The following is a 22,383-nucleotide window of genomic DNA, read 5'->3' on the forward strand; positions in this document are numbered from 1 at the left end:
GGAGGGTTCCCCTTTCTCCACATCCTCGCCAACATCTGTTGTTCCTGACTTGTTAATTTTAGTGTTTGGCATTATTTATGTGTTTGTTTTGTTAATACATAAAATCGAGGATTACATTTTTTATTCGACCCCCCCCAAGTTAAGAGCAACTGAGTTTAAAATTACTTTTGGAATTTTTAATAAACCTAACCATTAACAGTACATCAGTCTTCTGCTGGTGTATCATGTTGGAATGCTATTTTCTTTCCAGTTTGGATAAAATAAAAGAATTGTGGTTAGAGTTTGTCTTGTTATCTTTTACTGGCCTCTTCAAACATTAATACTTCCATGGGAACAGCTAATACCTTCTCATATTAATGTGAAGGGAAATTTGAGCATTTCAGGGGTACATAATTATTGACAGAGAAGCTGAAACATGGAGTGGGGGCTCTGGCCAGGAGCAGCTGTTGGACAGAGGAAGGTAAAGATGCCAAAGAATCAACAGAATGTTAAAATGCAGCAATAAAGAAAAAAAGAAAAAGACATTATCATGGATGAAATTGGGGGTCGTCATGAAAAGAAACCCACGTTGAGGTTCCTTATTTGTTTATTATTAAAGATTTTATTTATTTGACATAGAGAGTGTGAGTGCAGAAGCAGGGGGAGTGGGAGAGGGAGAAGCAGGCTCCCCGCTGAGCAGTGAGCCCCATTTGGGGCTTGATCCCAGGACCCCGGGATCATGACCTGAGCCAAAGGCAGACGCTTAACTGACTGAGCCACCCAGGCGCCCCTGAGGTTCCTTTTTTAAAAAGGTGATATGGGTTGTATTGAATTGCACTAGCTCCTCTTTTATCTGGTTGGTGTCTTTGGAAAATGTGACACTCCTGAACAGATTCTCCACATAGCAGAAACTTACAAGTGGAGCAAGAGTGCCAGGGGAGGGCCTGGCACAGGGATGGAAAGTGACTTCCCTCAGGTGATAAAATGGGGATCAGAACAGTGCTTTTTTCCATATTCAAAACTTAACTTTTTCATCATTTTGCTTGGAGTTCTTTCTAAAGTAAACATTCTTCCTTTCTCAGTAGGTCAGAGTGTTGTCTTAGGGTGATTATTATGAACACATGTTAATTATGCCCAGAATCTCTCACGATCTTTTGAAGTGTGGAAAGTTTTTACTCCTGTATTAAAACATTGGGAGTGTTACAGAGGAATTTTGAGTTCTTGTGCCTATTGCTTACAGTTTTTCTTGCTTTTCTTTGGTGTTAGCTGTCACTTCTTAGTGGTGGTGTTTGTTTAATAGGATAAAATAGGATAAAATCTAACCTCTGAGGCCCTTTTTGCTTTCTTTTCACAGTGTCCTGAAAAGTTGTGGTTGTTGGATGAATGAAGCGTTAGTATTCTTGGTCATCTTTGGATGAACTGTAGAACTTCAGGGCTCTTCTATTAGTCACTGAAGCCCGAAAGATACTAGAGATCAAATTAGTGTTTTTCATCCAGCATTTCTTCTAGATATCTTTGCCCACCACTACCATCTTGAGGACTGAAGACTATCTGAGCAATTACTAGTGCTCACTAATCATGAGTCTTTCAAGAGAAACTAGCACTCACAAACAGAAGCTTAACCTGGCCTTCCGTGGAGTGCCCCTTTCCTTCATGGCTGCTTATCTTTCTGGAGGGGAGCCATTTACCTGTCTGATGGCCTTGACACTATATCTTTAAGCTAGTCTTATATCCAAATTCACACACCCACGAGCCCATGAAATCTAAATTGTAGCAATCACCTGAGACCCCATGTGCTTATTCCTGACCTTTTCATGCCTCTGCCCCATTTCTGCCTTGTGCTTTGCTCTTGGCTCTGTCTCTCATTTTCTTTCTCTTTTCCCCCTCCCAAGTATGTACATCTGTTCTCTGGCTCCCAACTGCTGCCTCATCCAGAAGGACTCTGGCTGACTGGGCTGGGGCTGCTTCATATGGTATACCCTGCCTCTGCTGGACCTTTGAGACCCAACCTTTGGGTCTTGGCCTCAGCCATTGGTAATCACTGTTGCTCGCCCATCTGATCCTCCTGTGAAAGGACAATTTGGGCAAGACTCTACCCAAGAGCCTTGCAGATTTTCATATTCTTCAACTTTGAGAGTCTACAAGCTCATCTTGGTCTTGTCTTTGCCATTGTTTCCTCATCATTCACCAGGGGTTGGCAAAGAACCAACCAGGTTTCTAGGGCATTGTGAAACATGCTGACAGCCTATGAGCCAGTCTAAATTCTTTTTTTTTTTTAATGATTTTTTTATTATATTATGTTAGTCACCATACAGTACATCCCCGGTTTCCGATGTAAGGCTCGATGATTCATTAGTTGCGTATAACACCCAGTGCACCATGCAATACGTGCCCTCCTTACTACCCATCACCAGCCTATCCCATTCCCCCACCCCCCTCCCCTCTGAGGCCCTCAGTTTGTTTCTCAGAGTCCATAGTCTCTCATGTTTCATTCCCCCTTGCCAGTCTAGATTCTTGAGGGTTAGTAAATTTCATTTAGATTAGTGATCCATATTGAACCTTTCCTTCTTTAATTATTCAACAGATACATATTAAATGCCTACTAAATGCAAGTTGTTATACTAGACACTGAGACTAGATATGCACAAGACATTTGCAGTACCTTGTCTTTATGGAACTTATATCCACGGAGGCAAGGCAGACAATAAACAAGAAAAAACAAATACAAATAAATAAGAACACCCACACAAGCAAACAAATGCTACATCCACAAAACCAAGATAATTTCAAATCGGGATATGAAGGGGAGAAAATGGGCTGATGTCATACAGTGATGGTGGAGCATCAGAAGGTTCTAAAAGGCCTTTCTGAAGGGGTAACATTTGAGTTGAGAACTGAATGATGAGAAAGATCCAGCTCTGTGAAGAGCTGTGGGAATAGCAGCATAGGCCTATACAAATCCAGTACAAAAGCCCTAAGGTGGGAACAAGCTTGTCATGTTTGAGGCAAACGGCTAGAGCATGGTGAGTGAGAAGAGACAATTAAGGACAGAGGTCAGCTGTGGGGAGGGGAGGTAGCCTTAAAATGTTTAGATTTTGTTGTCAGTACAGTGGGAAGCCATTAGGGGTTTGAAGCTGTGGAGTGCCACAATTTGGTTTATGTTTGAAAAGAGCACTGCATCTGCAGAATGTAGAATAGATTGTAGGGGAGCAGTCTGGCCAGCTTAGGTGTTCAAAGTGGGTAGAATTCACCTCTGTGCTTTAGGGGTCCACAGCCGAAGCTCTGCTCTCCCTAGGATAATTGCTTTCCCACTTTGGTTGTTTTCAGAATCTCCCAGTTCTAAACATTTAATCTATGTTCTGGCTTAATCAAGAAGCAACACTCTCCTCGTGCCAGGCTTGGCACAGAAAATGTGGGCATGGTGCCTTTTGTTGAGCACCCTGGCCTGGAGAGAATGAAGAAGGCAGCCCCAGTGGACCCAAGGACAGTGCAGCTGACCTTCAGCACCTGGTAACTTGTAGGAAGCTTTGGAATCCATAAACTTCATGTGCTTCTGCAAAACAGTTGCAGATGGTCTGGACTGATGATTAAATATCACTGCTGTCTTGCCCAGATCTGCTGTGGCCATCCTCTCCGAGTCTGGTTTTACATTACAGTGGGTAATTACAGGGGCACAGCTCTTTCTGGTTGGCTTAGGGGGAAATTTCAGTGTCTGCCAGTTGTGTAAGGGACTGCAGTGAGCAGTAGCTGTGAGTGGCCACTTTTTGTTTTCAACATTAAAAAAAAAAAAAAAAACAACCCAACCAAACTTAAAAAGAACTCTCTCTAATGAAAGGGAATAATTGCCTGCTTTCGCTGTCTCTGCTGATTCTCCAGTGGGAGTTCTGCCATTGGACTTGTCAGACTTGGTTGGCAGGGACTTTTTCTCCTGAGTTAGCACGGAGATCTGAATGGGCAGAGATAACACAAATTAGCAGTGGTGCAAGCATATCTGCAGAAGAACAGATTTCCTTCTGACCGAAGGTGCCACTGGTGGGCACCACCCTAATTCTCAATGCATCCCTTACCACCGATGACAGGACTTTTCAGCAAATAAAAAGAATTGCTTAAGCACCACCTGAGCTGGGCCGTTTTTACAAGACTTTTGAGTTTCAAAGGCCCTCAGGCTGCTCAATCTGCCAATGTAAAGACACTGAATATTATCTCCCTGGCTTCTTACTGGGGATCCTTATACCTCATTCAGCATAATGAACTTGGGGAGACAAATTGTGAGTCTTCTACTTTTATTTTTTTTTTCCCAAAGATTTCTTCTTTCATTCCCACAGAACTTACAAGGACACAGAAAACTCAGTGGGGGACGAAGAGATGGTGTCTGCCTTCTGGCTGACATGACTTGCGCCAGTGGTCACATGCGGGTTCCATAATGAAGATTGCAAATCACTCTCCATCTTCTTGGAGCCTTTCCCATAATTAGAAGATTAAACATTTTGTTTAAATTAGTGATTTTCCCCCTACCTTCTCTGTGTGCTTAAAATCACCATTAGAGCAAGATGGAGACTGGTTATGTGATATTGGGCTCCACGTGCTAGTTGTGATTGTCAGCAAGAGGTTCAGGAAGTCTTACTTTAATTAAAAAAGCAATTTTGGCCATGGTTCACCTTGTGTGAGGCAGAGGCACTTCTGACCATGTGAACTTTTCGATTGCTGAGTACAGTGAGTAGAGCTTTTTTTCAGGAGCGTGACACCGAGCCTGAAAGGATAATATCAGGAGGCAGTGTGCAGCTGGGCTTGAAGTATTGCCTCTGCATTAATGGCAGATTTGCCTTCAATTGACAGATTGTGTTTGTGGGAAAAGCGGGTTACTTACGGGATAGTATGGTCCTGATTTGAAGTGAGTGAAAAGCAACTCATAGAGGAGCTTGTAGAAATTGTCATACTTTTAATGAAGTAAAAAAGAATATGTGTATTCGCCTGCCTGTGCCACCGCACCAAAAGAACAAAACAAAGGCCCGGGAGCTACTAGCCCACTAAGAGCCAGGTATTGTGCTGTTCGACTTATAGGTGTTACTGCATTTCATCCTAAAAGCAACCCTGGGAAAGTCAGTATTCTTATTCCCATTTTATAGATGAGGAAAGGAAGTTCACAGAGGTTTAATAACTTGCCCAAAGACACGAGGAAGTAGATGGCAGAATCTTTTTCCTAATAGAGGGCTCTGGTGGTTGAAGGGAGCTTAAAACCAGAAATGCCTTAGGAAGTAGAATGCAGCAGAATGCTACCATCCCAGTCTCATACCTGCCTCGAGTCTGCCGTGTGTATCATTGTTGTGCAGCAGAACACCATGCACTGGTTGTCTAACCCAGGGGAGTAGAACACTCCCGTCAGTTACCAGTCCTGGGGGAGGACTCCACACGCTTCTGCCCATTGCATCTTGGTGTTGGAGTTGCCAGTGAAAACACCGTGCAGTCAAGTACTGGATGGAATGATGCTTTACTCACACAGAGAAGAGATAAAGCGAGACCAGGTCCCGGGATGTATGTCAGTCCCTTGTGGCTAGTGGGGCCCTCGCCCGTCCTCTGAAGCTGGTGCAGGGCAGTGGCCTACCTGCAGCCCTCTTGCAGCAGAAGGACCCCGGCCCGAAAGCTAGGGGTGTGCCTCAGGGGCACTGATGTACATGCTTAAGCAGAGCAGAGGAACTCCCATTGAGCAGAAACAGAGACAGATATTGCCACACAAGGTGATAAGCCTGGCACAGCTGTTTGGGCTCCTAGCCTCTTGGTTAGGAAGTGTTCCAGGCCTGAGGCCCATTCCTATGCAGCCGAGTGGGACTGGAAATACTGCATGTGTGGGCTGCCTTTCCCAACAGTTCTGTATTGAAATTACTTGGTTTTGTGTCTTTCTTCCCATTAGACTTTGAGTTCCTCAAGGACAGTGACCAGATCAGTGCATGCTATGTAGTAAATGCTCAATAAATGTCTCTTGACTGAAGAAAGGAAAGAATAAGGGTAAGAAGGAAGAAGGAAGAAGGAAATGTATGAAGCAGTGAATCAATGATTAGTGGCTGCATTTGGTTCTCTTCTAGGTATCTTTTTATATTGAGACTGGAGTTGTTTCTGACTCCAAAGCAACAGATTGAGTGATCCATTTATTTGCCCAAGATTTGCTGCAAGTCTACTGTGGGCCATAATTGCTGTTTTCTCTTTACCCAGCCTTAGAAGCAAAAAGTAAGAGATAATACAAACAACAAGATTAGTTTTTATTTCATGTTGTTGTATGTGGCATACCCATTTCCATTGGATTTTTTTTTTTTCTTGACATGTATTAAGTACTTTTTCTGGGTTAGGTGCTTCCTCACTAGGAGGGCTTTTTCTGGGGATGAGACGGTGATTTATCCAGGGTCACATTCTAGTTAACAGACTTGGATGTCTGACTACTGAAGTCCATTTTCTTCTCACTGCACCAGTCTCCCCTTTTAATGGGACTAGTTTAGCATCAGTTTCTTATGTGCTTTGTGTTTTGTACAGGCCTGGGACACACATTGGTTTCTAAAACAGGAGTAGTAGAGCTGCTCAAAGTTCACTTAAGTTTAAGTAGCCTTGGGAAACTGTAGAAAGCACAGAAACCAGTTAAGGCAGGATGATTTCCCAATCACATGGTGGTAGTATGATGTACTGGACTGAGTGTTTCAGTCCCGGCCCCTCTATTTTCTAGCTGTTTGACCTTAGGCAATTCGCTAAGCAAGCCACCTGAGCCTTGGTTTCTTCACTTGAAAAAACAGGGAATGGGCGTTCTTTACCTACCAGGGCTGTGTGGAGTAAAAAGATAATGAACATAATAAGCACACAGTTAATGGTAACTCTTACACAGTTTGGATAATCACTTGATGAGGTAGCGATGGAGGAATTCTATGGTTTCTTTAAACCCTGAGATTTTCTGACCTCAGTGCCTCCTAACAAGTCCTTTGTGAGATTTATATCTGACTGCCTGTGGAGGGCCAGCCTGGCTTACTTATGCAGCTTTGTTTAAAAGAGGTGCCCAAATTCCCTTGTGTGTAGGGTTTTTCAGCCAGTGTCTCTGTGTTTTTTGGTATGTTTGCTGGGATTCTCAAGTTTCTAAGTAATTTCAGTCTGAGATGAGTTGGAGTGATGTCAGGCTGCTTTAACACAGGTGTTATAAATAAGATTAAGAGGTTGTTGAGAAGATATCAGTGGAGCTCTGGGACTGGCTTTCTGGAGTCATTCTAAATTGACAGCTATGGGTAGTTTGCCTTGATGGCTCTCTCTGAGTTGGTTGTAACTGACTAGAGATTCACCCACAGAGGAAACTTGCTTATGAAAATTCACTTTCCTTTCCTTTCTCAGAAAGTAAAGCTACCATAACCTGTAATAATGCCTTTGCATCGTGCAAACAAAACAAAACAAAAAAACAGTTGCCTTTGCACTGTTTTCAGATACCTTTTTCTAAGGCAGCCAGTTCTTAAGTTTTTTTTTCTGATACCATAAGCCTACCAAGCTTCAAAGAAAACTTTTAAAAGGGGAGAGATGGTTCACATTATTTTATTCTTTTATTTATGTTTCTGTATAAGACAGTTATTTCATTATCTTAATCCTTGGTAGAGTCCCTTCCTGCCCAGCAAAATATGCGTTTTGCCTTATCTGGTCTACTCGATGCTACTGCTAAGAAATAGAGTCCTAAAATGTTCTTGAAGTGAACAGTTACTAGTTTAAAATCACTTTAAAGTCAATTTTATAGCTTCCTCGCAAGAGAGTTGTGGCGATGGGGATAGAGCTTGCAGGGGGAGTTTGTACGTGGCAATAGGCATTCACCCAGGTGCCCAGAGAATTCCTTTTCATCATATTCCATGTGGTCAGGTGGTCAGTGTTCTTTCTGTGTTCTAGGTGGAGGAAATATTTCTGACTCTAAGAATAACTCATTCCCCATACTTGTCTTTGTTGGGAATGGAGGTGTTTTGCTAACTTTAGTGGTTTGTAAAGCTCCTAGAATTGTAAAACCTTGAGTTGAAGAAAATAAAGTGCATCTTAGACAAAAGTAGACATGAAAGCATCTCTTTTCATTGTTTTTGATGGGCTCATCAACAGGCATGTCTTGAGGCCATAACACCAGATACTTCGTTCAAGCTGGAAGAGGTAAATCGGCACTAGAAAGAAAATATATTACATAACCATGCTGTGTTTTCAGACGTTAAAGTAGTGCCCGTAATGTTGAAAAATATGCTCTTTAACAGGAAACTCAGGGTAAAGTTTGATGTGAGTTCTGTCTTCCTTGAATAAATGTGTCAGCCATTGTGTAACAGACTTACGTGGATAAGTTTTAACTTTTAAAACAAGTAATGGTGACAGCTAATGTCCTAAGCTCCTGAGATCAAGATCGTGTCAGAACCGTGAAGGAACTAATGAGCAACTGTGAAAGACCTTGATTATGTGAATGAATAAATTATTTACTTCTTACTTATGATTTGGTTCTCACTAATTTAGTCCCAGGTTATTCATCCCCTCTCCTTCCCATTTTCTCAAAACATCTTCACTTTTCTCTTTTCTTTCCTATCTGTCTTCCTGCGAGTATACATTTCTCCCCAACCACTCTTTCTGTTTGAAAGAGGAATGAAGTTTTAAGTCTTGGCAATGACCTCAGACCCCAAAGCAACTTATAGAAAAGGTAATTAAAGATTTCCTTGCCCCACTTTAGTCTTAATGAAATTGTCCATTGCTGGAGGCAATATTCCACTGGCTGGAATCTTCTGTGTCAGCATAATTACACGTAACAGGTGTGCCGTATAACGTGCAAAACCACTCTGTGGGGCTGCTCGTTGCTGAATGAATACTCCATCTCTCCCCAACAAGCACTTATGAAGTATCTAACCTTTGTGTCACCCAAAATAATAAAGTGAATTTATTGTATCTGAGCTTTGGTTTAAAAGTCTAAATAATTTAAAATAGCGTTGCTGTATTAACTTGTTATTCAATGTTTAAAGATTCTGAGTGGACTGGGTGGGTTCCCCAGATGGTCTGGGGGAGGAAGTTCTTACTGCAGTCTACATATAGAGTAGAGAGATGGCACTAAGCTTTTACAAATGGGCGAGGAGTAATGACAGAAAAGAGCTGTCCTGGTTAAAGCCATAGACAGAAAAGTAGCAGAAGAGATTTTAATGTTAGTTGAAAGACGATGGCAACAGGGAGAGATGATGAAAATTATGCCTTTAAGATGATAGTTTCTGGGGTTGTGACTAAGGAGAGGGATCCGGAGGTTGTATGTACTTCTCCTGCAAAAGAGAGAGATTTCAGACATAGGTCTGTCTATGACTTCAGGCTCAAGTCCTGTCACTTCCTTGAGTCTTGGTTTATTCATCAGTAAATTATAAGGTTGTACTGATATTCTTTGTCTGAATCTGAGTTTTACTGTTCGTGTCCTTTATATTGCTTGGTGCCACCATTAGCAAATTAACTAGGTGATACATAAAGTATAACCCAGGATGGCATAAAAATGATCAAATATGTAGGTGCAAATGAATCCTGCCTGGCTGCAGTCACGCTAATGACCCAAGGACCTCCGAGAATATGTATACCTTATATACATTTGCTAATAGGAAGTTATGATTCCTGGGTAGTTCATTGGTTTAGCTGTCCTCTTCCCCCTGTCTCTCACTGATTTAGCAACGTGGGTTGAGTGCCTGCCCTGATGTTGGGCACTGTTGGGTGCTGAGGTCTTAGCAAGGGTCAGATCCCATGGTTCCTGTCTTGTGAACCCAGTTTATGAATTAGTAGAGGAGATGGAGATTTATGAATGCATGTGTTATGTGCTGATAGAGGTATAATATGATACACTGCTGAGGAAGCTCAGAGGTCTTACTGGAGTTTTTGGAAGACTCTTAGAGAAGGTGACCTTAGAGCTGGAGCTTAAGGCTGAGTAGGATTTCTCTAGAATGAAGGCAGAAAGGAAGGTGATCTGCTATTCATGGTAGCACAGTATGTATTTACCCCATTCCAGGGCATTGTTTAAATAGCCCAAGGTGACTCCTGGGTCCTTCCCTTATTGGTTTTTCCTATAGCAGGGTTTCCAGACCCTGTACTGTCCTGCTTGTGCATTATCGAGATTTAATGCCTCTTTTTCAAGTGTGTTGACTAAGTCAGTGCTGCAAGACTGTAGCCAAATTGGATGTTATACTTCTAATAGTGTGACCTTAATATGCATTAGCTTAAAAAAATTTAAAGTTGATCATCCTGTTGAGTCATTGAATTGGAGATTTACTGAAACCATCAGCTCTTTTCTGACTGAATTGTTTTTAAGTCACATTTCCCCTGACAGGGACTTTATATATTCGCTATTTTGAATTTTAAACAAAGGACTCCACAGTGCTTATACTTTTTTGGTTCAACCAGTTATGGTTCTGTCTATCTGTGCTGCCATTCATCCACATTTCTCTTTCTGCCTGCTTGACTAACTTTGTGTTGAGATAAAGGTACCCAATATGTGTTGAAACCCTTAACCTTAGTGAGCCGCAGCAACACCAAGGAACTGCAGCTAGTGGGGCATGACTTGTTCTGCATGATTCCCTGCTAGCTTCTAGTGGTCCCCCTTTTCTCCCTCTAAGTGTGTGCATAACCATACCATTTTGCCAAATTTACTTCAGATCTTTAAGAAATAAAATTTTATAAATACAGTCGAAATCTCATGTATACCCTTCCCTAATCCTGTTTTATTGTATGCCCCTCCCTAATCCAATTTATTTATTACCCTTTTTAGAAGCAATCACTATCTTGAATTTGGTGATTATTATTCCCACACAATTTTTTTTTTTATTACTTATGTGTACAACCAGGGACGATTGAAATTTTCTTTTCTTTTTTCTTATTACAAATGTGTTCCAGTGAACATTCTCTAAGTATCTCCTTGTGCACATGTCTGCGAATTTCTGTAATGTGTATATACCTGGGAGTAGAATTGCTGGGGTAGTCAGAATATATGCATTTTCAGTGTTATTAGGTATCACCAATTAGTCCTATACTCATTTATACTCCTATCAGCAAGTTTTAACAGTTCCTGTTTCTCCACATCTTGCTAGATTTTAATTTTTTAATTTTTTGCCAGTCTGATATCTTGTGGGTTTTATGTGCATTTTTCTGATTTCTAGTGACATTGGGTCCCTTTTTATATGCCTGTGGGCTGCTCAGTGTAATTTTGTGATCATAATTGTGATGATATTCCTTGTCAAAAGCTGATTTTAAGTAATTCTAAGAGTGTTGTATGTATAAGACTTTGCATTAGCAATCATTAAGAGAGATTGGATCTTAGGTTCTGTTTTCTTTTCCAAGTGCTGTGTCTTTATCTTATTTAATCTTACTCTCCCTTATCTTATTAAAGACAATCCTGGGAGGTAGAGCAGGGGCAGAGCGTTTTTATAAATGCTGCACTGATAAGTCAAATGACTTAGTGAGTCACAAGAACCTAGATTTTTTCTGATGATTGGTTTGCTGCTCTTTGTATTGTACCATGCTACTTCTTTTAGATCAGTGCAGTTCTGTTGTTACTGTTGTTGATTGATGTCTGATATTCCCTCTAGCCCCTAATGGACTGATGTTCAGGTTCTATTAGCTTAGTAGACACTTCTTGAGTGAATGAATGAATGATGATGGTTCTGGTGTAACTGACAAAACATTCATAATAAGTCTGCTAAAATGGAGGTAGTTTACCTTCCAACAATTTTACAAGTATCTGCCTCTGTTAGCCTTGATAAATAAAGAAACTGAATCAACATTCAGCTTTCTAATGCAGCTGCAGAATTAATCAGAAAAGATGTCAAAGTAAATCATGGATGCTAAAGTATAGTTTGTACTTTTAAAAAAAGAAATCTACGCACCCTCTGGAGGTGAGATGAATATATATTCAGGCTTTAACAAGAAGTAAGAATTTTTTTGGTAGGAAAAATTGATTAAGTCTTAATGACTAGTGATTTAAATCATAAATCACATCCATGTTACTTGTCAGCCAATCAGATTACAGATCTTAAGTGAGAGTCTTGGTGATTTTAATTTTTGATACATTGATTTCTCCCCCCTCCTTGTGGGCAGTTAAAACCCATGTTCTCCAGTAATTATTGTATTCTCAGTACCTGTTTTTTTTTTTTTAATTGGGAATTAAGTAAATGAGAGTTCTGTTTTATATTTGCAATAACTTTGCTTTGAGATTTTGAGTTTCTGGTACTTGGTTTTTCTTCCAGAAAAAAAGGTAGTAAATGGCCATGATGCATTGATTTTTTTTGTTTGTTTGTTTTGTTTTAAGCTTTAAGTCTTGTAGAGACATAATATGTAATTGTATATGAATACCTGGAATATTTCTCAGATATTTCTTAAAAATATCTATGATAATCCCTTGTTGATATAGCACTTTATAGTTTACATAGGGCCCCTTTGGAAGATGTTTTAGTCATCACAACAACCTTTTGAGTTGAGGTAGGTAGAATTTTCTGTCTCTGATGGCTTTGATCCCTGATTATGAACTTCGGCTGATGGTAGTTGCAGCATTAGAGATTGTGAGCTTTTTCAGTTCTGGTGCCTTAAGCAAATTTGCAAGGGAGCCCTGATGTTAACTTTGGCAGGTTTCATGCCTGCAAATATTGATTGAGCCAGAAGTCCTAGTTGTAAAATGTCACCAGTGAATGTGCAGCCAGCAAAGGCAAGGGAAAACTCATTACTGCAGCTCATCTGTAACTTCTGGGTCAGGCCACTCACTACCATCTGGTAAAAATGAATGTTTGAAAACTCTCTTTTATTCTGACAAAATGTAATCAGGCGAGGTTAACAGCAGATGATTTCTGAGCATTTCAAATTGGTTATACCAATCCGTCCACAGCCTGGGTTTGTGACATTCCATATGTCTAATTACCTTTAGAGGTATCAGAAAGCTTTAAAATTATGCAACCTAATGACAAGAAGGAATTTAATTATGTGTATACCTACCTTTCTCCCCTGCATTGTATGCACCCCCCCCCATATTGAAAGTGTTTATTCTGAAAAAGAATAGGCAATGGTAGAGGAAGAAAGAAATAGGATTACTGTCTTGAAATAATCTAAAGATTTTTTTTTAATTGCGAGAGTGGGACTAATCATGTTTATATTGCTTTAAAGAGAAAGATTAAGGACCAAGGAAGAAAGTTGGAAGTTGGAAGGTTTTCCTCAATTTAACAAACTCTCTGAGTGATCCAAAGATGGAAGGGGCACGATTTAGGGAGGGTTTAAGGTTCTGGTCGCTGGAAGTATTAGGAAAGCCCCAGCCTATACCCAGTGAAGATGTTTTAAAGGGGATTCAAACCTCATATAGATGATTGGGTTAGATTCAAGGCATCTAAAGTCTGGATATCTCTAGTGCTTCAGAATTACTGCAGGAGGTTGTGAATCCAGACAGATGTACACAGGCGTTTTCTGTAGAGTGAATCGCAATCTCTCAAAATCTCTCTCAAAATTAATCCATCTCTCTGTTTCTCTCTCTGTCATAAATGTAGGCGTTAAAAACACAAATGCAATGAAAAGTATTGTCAAATAGATAGTAATATATTTGTCATTATGTTCTTTCTCAGTCATTGGATTTTAAAAGTAGGGGTTGGGGTCTGTCATATTTTGACATTAAAAAAAGGATTTTCCTTTTAAAACCTATTAATGGTCAACACCCTTTCCAACATTGAGGTTCTTTGATTTTTGAATCAGGTGTGTCCAAGAGAGGTGGGAGGCTACATGTATTATCTTCTATGAGCTAAACTCCGTTGGGCACATGAGAAACATTGGCCGTTATGTGCTTATATACATATATATACATATATACATAAATGTATGAAAGTGGTTCTTGTTTCTAGCTTATAGATTGAGAAAACTCAAGCTTAGAGGGGTAAGTTACTTTCCAGAACTGCTAACTAAGTAGAGGGACTAGGATTTGAATTTAGGAAAATTTGACTCCTAAACTCATTCTCCATATAGGGTATCACCAATTGCAAATAGGTTACCAATGACTAGTTAGTGTTGCAAAGTAGAAAAAGCACTATATTGGGAATTAGAAGCTTTGTATTATTGCCCGTCACAGACAAATTACTTAAAGCCACTGGGCTCAGATTTCCTTATTTCTATAAAGAGAGGGATAAACTAGATTATCCCTTTGAGCTCAAATTTCTGAGTCTTTCCCATTGTTTGATATTTAGGAAATAGTACTTTATTCCCCTAGTCAGAAGGCCCTTTTCTGAAGTTCTAAAGCTTCTTGGTGCTAGGTGAAAAATTCCTGGCTTACTATGAGGTTATAAAAGATTTCCTTTGATTTTTTCCATTTTTTAATAGAATTGAACACATTTTTTCTTCCATTAACATGAAAGTACACTTTATGAAAATCACCCCCTCCTAACCCAGGTGACTTGGAATATTGAACTTACTTGGACGTCCCCCCCCCCCCCCGCCACTCATCGCCACTGTTCTATCCTGGTATAGATGTACTCTTCACATTAATAATTGCGCTGTGTGTTTTCATAATTTATCATAATGACGCCATTATTGCTCATTATAAAAGGCCCCTTTCTCCCACCCCCACCCCCAAGTCTAATTGAGGTCGAGACAAGACCATAAATGCGATAATATAGATTGCATGCTCAGAGGAAATGGAGTTGGTTTCATAGTGGAGTTTTAATTTAGGATTCGTTCTGGTGATGTAGCCTCTTCCTATGGTACATTACTTTGAGCCCAATATAACTGCATTTTCCCACAGCTCCTCATTATAGCTACAGCTTCTCACTGCTTTTTAATTAAAAAAAAAAAATAGAGAGGGAGAGAGGGAAAAATGAAACCTACAGCTTAGGTTGGATATTGTCTGGGTACGCAGGGAGTATCCTAGGCAGATTACTTATTTAATTTTTTTAACTCTTTCCAAGCTTTCATGGAGATGTCTTGATTTCTGTTTCCAGGGGGATGGAGATATATATATATATATATATCTATATATATCTATATATATATCTATCATCCATCACACATACACACATATAATAGGTTTCAAGATTTTTGGAAAGTAAAAGCATCTTATATATATAATCTTGAAGCTTACTCTAAGCTTTGAACAAGTGGGAATCCTTTATGTAACCTAGAAAGGCTACCAGCTGTGTGGTTGGATGGTGGCAAATGCTTAGTGAGCATTTATACCGCTCACCACCTATTGGGGGTAAGGCAGGAATGTAGAAGATTTTTTAAATCCTTAAAGGCTGATGTGTTGGTACATCAGAAGTTAAGAGTTAATCATTTTTCCTGTAGTCTTGTGGGCAGCAGAAACAAAGAAATGACTTTATGAGGAACAGTTTCTTTTGTCATTCCTTCATCTTGAGGGATTCCAAACACCTTTCAGATACCAAAACAAATTAATCTCCAAAGGTGACTGGTAAGAATGGCTTAATCCTCTTGGGATTGGTTTTGTAAAACACAAGGAGAGCTCATGACTGAGCTGTTATAACCTCTCTGACAGGCTGCTAGTGTTATATTCCCTCCCTGAATCCAGAGCCCTTTGGCTCTTCTGTAGTGGAATCGGTTTGACAGCTGGAGATTTTCCCCACTTTTGTATTCTTGCTTTGTTTTGTGTAACTGATCACTCTCTCAGTAGCGAATATTGGTAAATATAACATAGACGTTTATTTCCAGGTCAGGGTATTGTTAGCTTCATAATTTTTTTGTGGGGATCTTTCACAAATAGGATTTCAGCTTCTTATGAATCCGTATTTTATGCAGTGTTGCTGGAAAGATGGTTCCATTTTGGCTTTGTCAGGGAATAGGAAGCCCTCGGATGAAAATCGTTTAGACCGTGGTAGCCAGTATGGCAGCCGCTAGCTGTATATGGCTGTTGGGCACGTGAAATGGGGCAGGGTCTGGGTCGAGATACACTCTGAATGTAAAGTAGTTTGCCAAACTCCAGAGACTTAATTTAGTATGAAAAAAAAAAAGGAAACTATCACATTAGTAATTTTTGAAATACTGATTACATGTTAAAATGATAATATTTTAAATATATTGGATTAAAAAACATTAAAATTAATTTCACCTGCTGCTTTTTACTTTTTAAAATGTGGCCCCTAAAAAATTTAAAATTATGCTTTGCATTTGATTTTAATTGGGCAGCTATGTCCTAGACTGTTAAGCCCCTTGATAGCAAAGCAGCGTTTGTCTTACATGTATGTCCCCAGTCGCCAGCACAGGCCTTACACATAGTTGGCATTTAATAAATATTTGTTAAAGAAATGAATCCTAACCTTTATTCTTCAGAGTGGTCAGATTTCAGAAATGAGTAGAAACTTTTCTTTTTGGACTGTTAATATCTGAAAAAGAGACAACCCTTATTTGAGAAGAACAAAAGTTCTTTCAGTGTTGCCTTGGGAGAAAAAAAAAAATGGCTGAAATAAAATATCTCCCGGCCTTTGAATGGCTTACCTATCTGTTGGAGGTGGGAGCTGATAATGTTGGTGAAGGAATCGTGGCAGAGCACCCTAAATGGGTTCTGCTCTCCTCTGCTGGGAAGTTGTCATGAGAAGAGCTCAAGCTGAATGTCCTGTGTCATGGAGAAGGGAGTTGTAGAAACACTTAGTGAACCTGAAATTTGCCCTCTTAGGGATGTTCTGCTTAGACTATTCCTAAAGATTAACAGAGCTATTCTTGTCTCAAGAATCCATCCTGGCCCTGTGTGTCCCCATTTCCCCATTTTGACATGACTCAAATGGAAGCCTGGGACTGCCACTGGGCTACCTTATTACTTGAAGACCCTTCAAGCCTTGCAGTTCTTTAACACAGTATTTGTTGAATGAATGGCTTAACAAATATTATTTTAACTTGGCCAAGGTCTTACATGACTTATATTTATGGGTGTATGTTCCTGACTGAAAGTCCCTTGGACCTGTCTCATTTAGGGTCCTGGAATCATGGTAGATTAACAAATTTCCCAGAGATCAGGTTCAACTTTGAGAAGGGACCAGGTTGTCTTTGCAAGAGTTTATTAAAGGATCTCAGGCATCCCGTCTCCCTGCTTGGAAAATAGAACTGTTAACCTACTTCTCTTACCCAGAGATGTGGTGAAGATTAAGAGAGGTGCTTTAAGTTCTGCAGGAGGAAAGTGCAATTTCAGGGGAAATTATTAGAGGTAAAAGTGAAACTCCTCCCCTACCTTGGAAATGCTTGTTTTAAAAAAAGTGGATTGGAAGATGTATTCCAAAGAGACACTGCCAGTATTCTTTCAGGTTTCTTTTCTTACCTGTGGCGTATTTAGCTTTCTTCTTTTAATTGTGGTCCACTGCCTTTTCTCTCTGCCCTCAGAGATAAACAATCCAGAAATCTCCTTTCCGTGGAGAACTATGGAGCTGGTGCTTTGATTCGACTGCTGCAGCAGCCTCACGCTAATCAGAATCGCAGCAGGCCTCGTTTTATGAGCCTGAAAGAATTAGTGCTCCCAGGGGGCTGAAGTTCCTTACCTGCTGGGGAGCTACAGATTTCTGGTTTGAAGCCTGCCCTCCTTTAGGATCAAGCTACCTTTCCTTCCTTTCTCACACGAAAACCACCACCTCCTTTTGCCTGTGGTCCATGGTAACTGGCATGTTGCTTACTTTCTTCTTTTTCTCCTCTTTTTCTAAGTGTAGACCAGTGATGATGAGAATAGATTCTTCTGATTTTTCTATTTATGGAAGTAGAGTGTGTTATCGTATGAAATTATAATCTATCTCACGGAGGCTAGGAACAGTGAAAAATAGCAGGTGGTAACCTACAAACCAAATTGTCTAATGTGAGTTTTCTAAGCAATGTCATATGCTTAGACTTACTGGCACACCTGGTATGTGGAACCAGTAGGGTCTGTGAACATAGAAGGAAATGACTTTGTACCACTGGGATAGCGGAGTTCCGTAGCAGCGTGGGTTATAAGTCACAAGGTGAGATGTGTAATGTGTATAGTAGAAATGTGTCTCTTATCACCACCAAACAACTTAGCAGGTTGGCAGCAAATGTGGCATTCTCTTCTGTTGGTCGTAATAAACCATGTCGCACCTAGCACACTATTAGTGCGCATAGTTATTATAACATATAAAAAAAAGCTCATTGAGCCTAACACAGATATCTTGTGTTAAGGAAGACAGAATCATGTGGATTACCTTATAGTAATAATTTTTCATATTTGTTTGGTGCTGTTGTTGGATAACATTCTTTGTTTTTTTTAAGATTTTATTTATTTGAGAGAGAGAGCACACGTGAGCCCGGGGAGGGGGGAGGGGGTAGAGGGAGAGGGAAAAGCAGATTTCCTTACTGAGCAGGGAGCCTGATGGGGGGGCTCCATCCCAAGACCCTGGGATCATGGCCTGAGCTGAAGGCAGATGCTTAACCGACTGAGCCACCCAGGCGCCCCTCATTTAGCATTCTTTCACTAAAGTTTGCAACCTTTTGGTTCAAACTTCCAGTTATGAATAAGTTCTAGGAATCCAGTGTATAGCAGAGTGACTATAGTTAGCAATTCTGTATTGTATACTTGAAAAAGTTGCTAAGAGAGTAAATCTTAAATGTTCTCACCACCAAAAAAAAAGGTAATTTTGTGAGGCGATGAAGGTGTTAACTAAAGTGGTAATCATTTTGCAATATATATGTGAATCAACTAATCACATTGTACACAATGTTATATGTCAATTATATCTCAGTGAAGCTGGAAAAAAAATGGTAAAAATACACACACATAGAAGCATCCTTTGAAGTTCACAGGGAAGAGGGTTATAATTTCCGTTTGCCATTTGCAGATGAGGAAACGAAGGTGTAGAGAGGTTAATGACGTGCCCAGAGCTGCACCGGTAGTAACCTGAGCCGCTTGGAGACATTGGGCTGTTTGATTCCTGGTGCAGTGCTGTTTCTTCTCAGTTCTGAAGCCCATTTCAGTAGTGCTTCATTTTATTCCAATTTAATGGAAGGCCGCTGTTAAGAACTCCTCCATGGACTGCAGCGTCAAAGGCAAAATGAGGACCTAACAGTGTGGCAGACAGAGCCCTGGACCGGAAGTCCGAAAGTGCCGATTGTGTTTTCAGGGCCGCTGCTGGTTTTGTGACTTTGGTAATACGAGCTCTGGGCCTTCCTCTACCCTACTCTTCCATAAAGCAGGACTTTGGAGTACAGGAGACCCTTGGATGTTACATATGTAATCTTCTCTGTGCGAACTACTTGTGAGTGACTTAGTCTTTCTTAGACGTGAATTAAAACCATGCGACGGGATTGGGGTCAGGGATTGTATCGTAACTAGTAAATTGAGCCTAACCCATCTCAGTGTGGCTGTGTTCCCTGTGATTTCTATACATACAGCAACTTTTGTGAAGTGATAAAACTTTGCATATTAAAAAAGTTCTGTAAAAAAAAAAAGCCAACTACTGTGTCAGTGACTTCAGTCATGTTTTTATAGAATCACTACGGGTCTGAAAAAATGACCACTTGGAGCTTTACTTCATTTTGTAGGAGAAATCATATTGTATGGAGCTTTTCATCGGTGAATCCTTGAAAGCTTTTAGAATGTCTTCTATGTGTGCTCTTCTACGTCTTTTCCAGCTCTAAAATCATGTGTTTCTTTTTTTTTCTTTCTCAGCCCAACAGGGGCACAAAACGTCCCCGGGATGATGAAGAGGAAGAGCTGAAAATGCGTCGGAGGCAAGCCGGTCCCCGAGACCGTGGCCGCTATCGGGAAGAGGAAATGACGGTGGTGGAAGAAGCAGACGATGACAAAAAGAGGCTGCTTCAGATTATTGACAGAGAGGGCGAGGAGGAAGAGGAAGAGGTAAGGTGGCAGGCTAGGCTGGCCCTGATGCAGTGTCTGCAGAGTGTTATTTTAGGTCAAATACTTAATTTCTCTGAGCTTTTCAGCTTCATCTGTAAAATAGGGTTAAGAATACTTACTGCATAGTATTGACATGAAGGTGAAGTGTGATAATGGAGGTGGGAAGCATTTTCAAAGTGTAAAGATCATTATAGATAGAGTTTTTAAATGATTTTGGATTATGTGTCATAATCAAGGCCCGAGCACTGAACTGTGGGGCTGTTGCTGTTGACTGAGGAGGGTCAGGGAGGCGTCCTAGACCCGATGTGTTGAAGGCACTTCCATTTTTTAAGGCAGTCAGTAGTCTTTGAAAGAGGAGTAGAATTTTATCCAATTAGTGGAAGAAGCCTTTTCAGTTGAGATGGCATTAGCAAAGCAACAAAGGTGGAGAAGTTCAAGGTGGAGCTAAGAGATTAGGTATTTAGGCGTAACTGAAAAAATACAGTTTAGGAAAAGAGTGCTATTTGCTGTTCCTCAAGATGCCTTAAGGCATACTGATTCCTAGCTCTGGACCTTTTTACTTCCGTGCTCTTTGTGGAATGCTCTTCCCCTAAGGCTTTGCGTGGTGGGTTTCTTCTCATTTAGGTCTCAGTTCAGACGTTTCCTCCTCAGAGAAGCCTTTCCTATCTCTGAAGGAGCCCTGTAAGTCCTTTATCCCTTTGGTCAGTATATTGTCTTCACAGCACTTACCATGATCTGAAATCCTGGTTTGTTTATTTTCCTCATTTGCTATCCTCTCCCCCACATCTTATGAAAACAGGGACTGGCTCTGTTTTGTTCACAGCTGTATCTCTAGCACTCTGTGCAGTGCCTAGCTCTTGGTAGGCCCTTAATAAATATTTATTGAATGAATAAATGAATGAAGCTAAAAAGAGTAGAGGTAAAATACCAGTGATTAAAAATAAAATGACCTTACCTAAGTGTCTTTTTATATCCTTAAGTGTTAACTTGTATGTTATTTCACTCTGGCATTTTGTTCAATATGAATTATGGAAATAGATTCTTAAGAGCCAGCTGTTTTTTGGTTCCCTGAAAGACATGATGCTAAGTTTGGATTTAAAAAATGAAGCTGGAGTGTGAATCTGAGAAGGAAAAAAAAATGGATTCATATTCCGAAAAGGTCTTTACTGTGTTGTGACAATAACTCTCTCCTCATTAGGATTTGTACCAGTGCTAATTTGGGGGTCTGCCCCTAAAAGATGGTGACACTTTGGAAATCTGTGGTGGGAGACAGTCCTGAATTTCCTCTCTGAGGGCAGCAGCCCTGCTAGGCTTAGACAAACAGTGTGTATAGCACATCCTCCCTCCTTCCTTCCCTCTCCGCTCCCCCTCCCTCCCTCCCTCCCTCCCTACTAGCTTCGGCTCAATCTGTTAGCCCTGCAGCAGCAGTTAATTGGCAGGTATAATTCCCATGTAGGGCAAGGCTGGTACTGGAGGATTAGGATAGTAGCTGTCATGGGTAAGTGGTTTCTAGCCTGAGAGACAGAAATGTAGTATGGGACCAGGCCTTCTGTTAAGGGACAAGGGAAAAAGAGATCGCTTTGTAAAAATGACACATGGAAGACTGCAAGTCCAGGAGTTATTTTCTCACTGCCACCAAAGTCCCATTTGATGAAAAACAAGTGATGTTTGCCCCTGTGAAGTCACGTGGGCTTGTAAAATATTATTGTCCTTTTTGTGCTACATCACCAGCATTCATCTTTCTGAAATCTCCCTTTGGTTTCTGACGTTGAGCTATTGGAGATACTGCTGTGGTCGATGACTAAGACTGATAATTCCGTTTTCCCCCAGCGTTGGAGGGAAATTAAAGGAGGGAAGGCCAAACCCTGGAGAGGCTAAGATTTCGGGGATCCTGTGAGAGCTGTATTAACACTATTACGTTTTTTTCCTATAGGGTGGGCAAGATGTTAGCTAAGAGAAAGAAAAGAAGTGGAGATTGAGGTTGCTTGAAAGTGATTTAACCCTTCCTAAAAATTTAGATTACTTAGTGAAATCCTTGTAGTCCATTGGGTACATTGTGCCTGTTGCTAGTAGTAACAATAAAGGTTAATGTTAGTGTAGTGTCCTGTAATTTGTAAAACAGTTTTATGCACCTCATCTCTTTAGGTCATCTCCATGACCTTGAAAGAGACAGGTAATATTTTCACCCCCCCTTTCTCCCTGCCTGCCTTCAACACATCTTGCCTTGTCGCATGCTGTGTGCCGGGCACAGTGATGGACACTGGAGAGTCAGCAGTGACCAAGTAGACATGGGCCACCGAAAGGGATGTTTATCCTGGTTTGGGGTTGGAGAGATTGTCTGGGCTAGATCCTGCCAGACCTTTATATGGGTCATGTGGAGGATTTAGAATTTTATTCTGAATGCCAAGTGGATGAATTCAAGAAAGACTTGTGAGGTAGAGTCAGTTGGACTTGGTGAGGGTTTGAGGATTATATTCAGCAAAGTAACATCGCCACGTGGCTGGCTAGTAAGTAGTGAAGCTCGACTCTGGGTCCTGACTGAGCCAGGGCACTGAGTTCGGTTTGTGAAGTTTCTCTTTAAGCTACAGATA

General features: G+C 40.7%; 1 protein-coding gene across 2 annotated transcripts in view; it reads left to right on the top strand.

The window, feature by feature from the left end:
• The window catches only part of CTNNBL1 (catenin beta like 1), a 156,051-nt gene that overhangs the window by 10,446 nt on the left and 123,222 nt on the right, over window positions 1-22,383 (top strand). For both annotated transcript variants that reach the window (XM_008698113.2, XM_008698114.2), the window contains exon 2: window positions 19,604-19,792. In XM_008698113.2, the coding sequence (XP_008696335.1) occupies window positions 19,604-19,792 (189 nt within the window). The remainder of the gene's footprint in view (window positions 1-19,603; window positions 19,793-22,383) is intronic.

This window comes from Ursus maritimus, unplaced genomic scaffold (assembly GCF_017311325.1).
Source record: "Ursus maritimus isolate PB19 unplaced genomic scaffold, ASM1731132v1 scaffold_22, whole genome shotgun sequence".
Taxonomy (NCBI): Eukaryota; Metazoa; Chordata; class Mammalia; order Carnivora; family Ursidae; genus Ursus; species Ursus maritimus.